Source organism: Tasmannia lanceolata, unplaced genomic scaffold (assembly GCF_043159265.1).
Source record: "Tasmannia lanceolata isolate RefF3 unplaced genomic scaffold, GAP_Taslan_0.1 ptg000018l, whole genome shotgun sequence".
Taxonomy (NCBI): domain Eukaryota; kingdom Viridiplantae; phylum Streptophyta; class Magnoliopsida; order Canellales; family Winteraceae; genus Tasmannia; species Tasmannia lanceolata.
The window spans coordinates 23,133,010-23,140,309 of NW_027518695.1; the positions used below are offsets into that span (position 1 = coordinate 23,133,010).

The 7,300-nt window shown below is 36.6% G+C and overlaps 1 protein-coding gene across 6 annotated transcripts; it reads right to left on the minus strand.

Annotated features, from left to right (window-relative positions):
* Nucleotides 1-3,402: 3,402 nt before the first annotated feature.
* On the minus strand, nt 3,403-7,061 carry LOC143851435 (agamous-like MADS-box protein AGL104). Of its 6 annotated transcripts, none has more exons than XM_077360869.1 (10): nt 6,934-7,061; nt 5,534-5,587; nt 5,367-5,382; nt 5,224-5,285; nt 5,080-5,116; nt 4,929-4,990; nt 4,659-4,758; nt 4,269-4,408; nt 3,971-4,184; nt 3,403-3,788 (listed from the first exon to the last, which is right to left on the minus strand). In XM_077360869.1, the coding sequence occupies exons 1-10, from the start codon at nt 6,987-6,989 to the stop codon at nt 3,687-3,689; spliced, it is 843 nt and encodes a 280-aa protein (XP_077216984.1). In that variant the 5' UTR covers nt 6,990-7,061; the 3' UTR covers nt 3,403-3,686. The 6 variants fall into 6 exon arrangements, with proteins under 6 accessions (XP_077216984.1, XP_077216983.1, XP_077216981.1 ...); XM_077360868.1 differs by lacking the exon at nt 6,934-7,061 and adding an exon at nt 6,441-6,529; XM_077360866.1 differs by lacking the exon at nt 6,934-7,061 and adding an exon at nt 6,047-6,344 and having other exon boundaries at nt 5,080-5,107.
* Nucleotides 7,062-7,300: the final 239 nt, after the last annotated feature.

A 7,300-nucleotide genomic window follows, 5' to 3' on the forward strand; every position in this document is an offset into this window, starting at 1 on the left:
GAATTAGGGGGTGGTGGCGTCCTTACAAATGACAGCAAAAACCATATGGCCTTTTTTCTGATGAAAGCCTCTCCTAGGCTTCTTGGACTAAGGGTCGGGAGAGTGACAAACACACACTCAATTGCTCAATACAAGAAAACAGATTTGTGCAAATTCAGTAAAATGAGTGTATCTTCCTAGATATAGGTCGGAATGACCTGATTCCAAAGCCAAAATTTTGAGGACTCATGGATCTAAAACTTTGATGAAGAAAGTTTTCTCAAAAAATCATAATAAAATACTCGAAAGTATGGTGGAAGTAGGATGTCCAGCAAAGATTAAATTCAGGGTATATATAACAACTTCAATGGCTACTCTTCAAGGTTGCCAAGGAAGGTAGGTAACATCAATTCTTCTAGATTGATGGTTGCAACTCTTTAAGGATGCAAATGATAGGGGAAAGCTCTTACTCTTCAAGGAAGGAGTGAAACTCTTCTAGGTTTCAAGGATGAACTCTTCAAGGTTCAAGGGAAATGCTCTAGGCAAATTTTGATTCAAAATTCAACTTCAAAACTTCATTACAGATGTTTGATGGACTATTATAGAGAAAATACAATAGAAAAAACGTTCAAGCTAGCCCACTAACTATTTTAGGGACATACATACATCATTAATAGCGTAGGAGCTCCAAACACATTGACTAATCAAAGACCTACATGTACAGACACTGTTTACTAAAATGGTCTTAAATTTCCAACCACTTGGCCAAATGAAGACCATAAATATATGTTGCAAACATAATTCAAAGATCTAAAACTTCTTTGTTAACCATTTTCCATGATTCGTTCATAGTAAGGTCCAAAAACGATCACAATCATTATGACGAAAATTGCAACTGGATCAGGCCCGAATTGGCGTGTCCATGATCTTGGGCTGGAGCTGGCATTTATGACCGGTGGATTCAAGTTGTTCTTGGGCCTTTTGTTGGGCTTGAATGTGGGCTAATCTTCTCACTTGCTTGGGATGGTTCATGTGGGCTTCAAATTTGTTAGCCACCTATGTGTGGGTTGCATCATTCCCCTCTTGTTTAAAAGATTTCATCTCTGAATTCGAAATATCATCATTAATAAAATTTCCCTTATAAAGGTGTCAAGTGACAGACCATACGCACGATCTTGAAGTTTACCAAACTTCCCTTGTTCAAGTAGACTAGTCCTCGAGTTTTGAAGTGTCAAAGAATGTTTATCATCTGAAACTCTCGAGGGTCAAATCCTACTGCATAAGCCCAAAGACAAAAAAAATGCCTTGTCTTGAACTTGAACATGCTTGAGATCATTAATATAAACTGTAGGGTACAACATAGAATCTAATAGAAACGGATGAATATATATTGATGGAGAAATCAACCCAAACTTTCTCCATTTATCCATCACTTCAATCTCCATTGGTTCATCCGATGTGTTGTACAATCCAATTCCTTTGGTGATGAATTCATTAAATTGTTGTTAAAATTCCTCACGCTCCTCATTAACTTCATCGGCAAGTAGAGCATAGGATATTCCGTTGTCCTTATTCTCTTGATCGAACTCGATCTTGGAAAGGAAAAAGTTACTATCCCCCTTGTCAGGTTTGAGTCCTCTTTTGAATCTAGAGGGAGCCAAAGTCAACTTAATTGAGTCCTTAACAAAAGAATAAGTGTTCTTGAAACCATCGTGGATGTCAACCATTTCTAGTGCCACCACATTCTCACAACTCCCATTATCAATTATAAGAATGCAAATCTCTTCGTTTGAAGTATATTTTTATGAAAAATATGACGAGGTAACCCGTCAGGGTTTTCTTCCACTTTGGTCATATTCATAGCACACCGAATAACTAACGCCTCTCCACGATCGTTCCAAGTAATCCTGTCACCCTCATCATCATTGTAGTCATCAAAATGTGCTTGTTCATGTAGAACATTTGGTACAACGGTAGTAAGGCATTCTATGAAGATATCTGATTGTTTCTTTCCTTCAAATTCGGGAACCTCCACCTTAACGTGGGTAAAACGTTGATGTAAAGGGGAACGTCTCGAGGAAGAATGATCACTCTCTCCATGGCGTTGTCGTGGCCGAGTGTAAGGGTTGATGTCCAACTCCAATCCATTGCTTTCCTCCAACTCATCTTGAGGCTCTTGAATATTAATACTAATCACCAACTCATTGAGTTCATTGGTGTATTGGTCCACTGTTCGTGTACCTTGCCTCAAGTTTTAGCTTATCATGGATTAAAATGTGCATGTTTTTTGAAAAGCAACTGAACTGTCTTATTCATTGATTATTGAAATGCTTGCATTTATTATCTTTCATTGTGAAATGGATTATTCGATGATTTTTGTTGCGATTGTTTTTATTTTAGCATGCTTGTCTCAGCTAGATAAGATTTATAATTACTTGCTAAGCGGTAGCTCACTCTTTATATGGTTGTTATGTTCATATGACTAGCAAGTTTAGGATCATCGTGGAACGGCAGTTGCGCGTAGATCATTTCAAGAATTGAAGAGTCATATAGTCGTAGTTTGTCTAGTTTATCTAAGTGTTGGAAGTTATTTATTTTATTTCATATGGGATAATGTGAGAATTTGTTTAAGAAATTTATGACCTTTTATTATTTTAGATGTGGGTGAACTTTTATTTAAATTTTTTGTTATGAAATTTATTAATGTTTTATGAGGCCTAGCGTGTTTGTTAGGCAAATCATAGGTGTGCGGTCGCTACCTCGTCCTCATTACCCACGCTTCCAGGTTGAGGCGCAACAATTTGTCACACTGCTTCCATCACTAACTAATACATTGTGCCTTGAATAACTAGGAATCCAGCAATTTCACAAAGCTATCACATGGAGTCTACTAGAATAGGGTTGGGTACAAATAAATCCGCTATATGTTCAATGCTAGTCCTGGAGCATCTGAAATAAGCAATTTGGTTTTAGATAGCAATGAAAAAATTTACTTTGGACTCAAATTTTCATCAATTATGGTTCTCGAACCTACAATATAGCTGGGTCACTATTTTTAAGACAGGCCTTTCACAGCACAAAAGAGATGGAGATAGATGTGTGAAAAGTGAGTAACTGCTACCGATACAAATCATCAATGAAAGGGTTGTAAGAAAGAATTCATACCTCAAGGTTTTGTGAGCTCCTTGTGCAAAAGACTTAATTGAAAAATAAATTCATACACATGAAGTAGCCAATCAAGCGATAATTATGTATTAAAGCATTACTTGCCAAATTTCATTTGCCTTTAGTGGATTGATAAACCTCCCCAAGAACTTTATTCAATTCTTGATCGAGGAACGCATAAGAGTAAGTCAACACAAAGTTTAGAACCATTATTTAATCTATTTTATGTATTTTCCAACTCAAGAAAGCATTTTCAGAAAAAGAGGAAAAAATCATATATTCTATTCACTAGCATTAAACATCCACCAAACATATAATACTCATAAAAAAAGTAAGCTTTTTGAGGATATTGAAAGTCAACATAAACCTCATCATCCTCAAGCCCATAACTCTATCTCAGTTCCTTTGGTTAGGTTCTCACAAACAAATACGAAAGACAAATTATTCATTGTTCTAAAGATCAACAGGGCAACACAGCAACAAATTCTGATAGTGACGCCATAGAAGCACCCTCCTCATACCCATTTTATACATCAATATGACTAGAATGTAGGAGGCATGGTAGTGACCGAGCGAGATTTAAGGTAAGGACCATTAGATGAGAGCTCATCTTCGTAGCCTTGCAGAACTGGAGTTGTGATTCCCTACAAATAATAATTTACTAATTAGGATTTTCAACGTAAAGTAATTATTAAAAAATTTCAAATTAGAGCTCGATGGAAACATTACTGTTTTAAAATTTTATTTTTGTGTGTGTGTGTGTGCGCGCGCGCGCGCATTCTCGTGAATTGAGAGAGAGAGAGAGAGAGAGAGAGGAAAAAGTTACATGTGGGAGAGAATAGTGGCTTGAGGCAAGTCCACTACCATTGCTTGCATAATGTTCAAACCACTGAGATAGGTTCACATTGGCATGTCCGAATTCCGGCGGGTGGACAGTGTTCTCCTTCACCCCAATGCCCGTGTTGTATCCATTCACATGAAATGTCGAGTAGGAAGTTGAGTTGGAGGGTAAGTATTCAACTAAGGATTGTGTTTGCTCCCTACAGTGCACAAATAGTTCTACATTTACCTTCTCTTTTTTACTTATACAAATCAATTTTTCATACTATCATTGAAATAAGCACCTCAATGGAAGTAATCCATTTGAATCTTGCAGATTCATGATTTGGGGCTGTGTCTCTCTTTGTGGGAGCCAATCCATGATATGACTTGAATCATTTGTGAGGAGCTCATTACCATTTTCATTTAGTGACAACAAATATGCCTGTTCACCAAATGGGGAAGAAAAAAAATTGAGCTTCTTTTGGGTAGATACTAAATACAGTTTTGCATCAACAACAAAGAAACTTCAACATATTTTCTAAAAGTTCTGATCTTAGTTGAATATTATCTGGCTTTATTATCATCTTAACAGTATCAAATCTAACCAGACTACCATCAAACAACTTTATAACTTTCAAGATATAGAAAATTTTTGTAAGATTTGAAGTGAAAACAATGCATATAGATCTTGCCTTGCGCTTACGAACACGAATCAAGGTTTCTTCCAAGACCTGTTCATGGTGCTGAGCCTCACGCAATGATGTTATCTTCATAGGATCTCCTTCAAAAATGCTAGAAATCAAATGAAAGTAAGTTTAGTCTTTGATCTCTTATATGGGAAGAAAACTTTACAAATTAGGGTTTTCTAGATAGATAAAAAGATGAGTCCTTCATCTCTTATACGGGAAGCGGACTTCACAAGTTAGGGTTGTGTTGATAGATAAAAGGATGGTGATTGTTACTTCAGTTGTTTCTCCATAGTCTCTAATTGGCATTGACAACGATTAATTTCTTTCAGCAGATCCTGAAACCAAGGAATGATGAGTCTCAATGGAATCCCGACATGGACAAAAGAACATTTCCACACAAGAAGTTTTTTTTTTCTGAAAATACCTCCATCTCGGAATTAACATTTCTTGGGCTGCTGTTACTACCATCATAAAAGAATAAAAATAGTCAGAAAAGGTGACATAATAAATGCAAAAACTAGTGTTTGAAGAATATAATGAAAGGGCAAATGGAAAAATCCCTTAGGACCTGGTGAACTGAGAAACTAGATCACTCTCACACTTCAACTTTAGCAGGATCTTTTCTAGAAACTGTGAAAAAGAAAACCCTTTTATCATAATGCAAAAAACACAGCTCAACAGAAAGATATGGATGAAGGGGTGTTTGTTTACCTGTTGATTGTACAGCCTTTTAAATTTCATGACCCAAACACGCGCAGAAAAGGAACATGTAATTCAAAAACATGTCAATGTGAAAAAAAGAGAAATTAATTAATCTTCCTCATCAAGGAAGAGAGATGAAATGATATATATCTAAAATCAAAATAAGATATCTTTACCTCCCTCTTTGATGCTCTGGGAGATTGACATAGCGAATAAGAACATCTTCAATCCTGCAAAAACCAATAAAAAAGTTATTCATGAAATGTTTTGGTCATGCGGCTAATCACATCTCACCGGCTTTTTTTTTTATGGCAAAGGATTATATTAATCGAATGAAGAAACATGGCGAGAACCCAGGACCGGATGATCATAGGAACACAAAAACAAATAAGGAAATAAGATAAGGAAAGCTAACAAAACTAACACACATCAAAGAACACGCGTCGAAGGGGGAAGAAAATCAAATACTTCCAATTCTACCCCTGAGGAACCTCCCCTAATTAAACCATCGGCCTCCCTATTTGCCGGTCTTCTTGCATGATGAAAAGATATGGAGGTTCTTGCCACTCATTCCAATATTTCATCAATCCAACGAGCAAGCCACCAAGGATCACATCTCACCTCCTAAAAAGAAAGGAAGCAAAAACAGAAAAGGAAAAAAGGGAGGTATTATATTTAGAAAATCAAACCTTTTCTTCCCAGAGAACAGGCTGAGTCTTCCAGAAGTAGAGAACATGATGAGAGCAACATCGGTATCACAAAGAATAGAAAGCTCGTAGGCTTTTTTGATAAGCCCATTCCTCCTTTTGGAGAAAGTGACCTGCCTATTTGTGTTGTTCTCGATTTTCTTTATCTGAAGCTTAACTCTCCCCATCTCTTAAAAGAAAGAAAATAAAAGCAGCAACTAGAAATGGAAAAAAGAGATTTCACTAGTCTTTCAAATATTTAGTCCATATCACAAAAATTGAAAGCAGATATAGATGGAAAGAAACAGAAGAAAAAAAAGGATGAAAGAAGAAGAAGAAGAAGGGGGTTTAAATAGCTTTGTCTTTATTAGGTGTTTGACACAAGATGAACTTTTACCCATTCAATGGCTTCACAACACGCGTCCTATTCATTCTCTCTTTACAAGCATGCAGACTACCATTTCTGTGCATATCCTTCCCCACCCTTGTTGGCCTTATACACTCATCTCCTTAAATGTTTCCCTAGAAAATCTGTTGACCGAACTTTCATTGATTTCAAAATAGAATAAAATAAATAAAGGTTCGTAGCTTCTACGGTTGTTTTTTGTATTTCTAAACAAAAATGAAAAATGAAATCTAGTTTAGAAAGCAACAAGAGAATAGAAACACCAACAATAAGAGATTGATCAAGATTAATAGTGTTAGATCTCTATCTATGGAAAGAACAATACAAACTTAAGATGACTCTCTCTCTCTCTCTCTCTCTCTCTCTCTCTCTCTCTCTCTCTCTCTCTCTCTCATTGTACGGCATTGAGGGGCTGAACTTAACTAACGAGCTATGCATGCATTTACCATGGCTTTTATATTTGGTAAGAAATCATTGAACCTACCGTAAAACATGTCGCTTGGAATGCAGACCATGGCTCCGTTTTAATGCCAATGGCATCTTAGGGCGTATTCTTTAACCCTTCTTCCGAGCGCTTTACTTTTTTCAGTTTGCACAATCGAAAAAAATTCGGAGAATGGTGTTCTTTGCAACTGGCCGTTCTATTTATTTCTCTAAATCACCGACTAAATGTAGCTAAAAATAGAGTTTGAAGAGTAATGTTGAGTCTCTCTACACAATTCTGCTCCACATGTTTCACCCACTCTGACATAAAGTTACAATTCTGCTCCGCCCGTTTCGCTCGCTCTGACATTAAATATTCAATGGACCCAAATTATTCAATGATCGAAATCATTCATTTACTGGGCCCC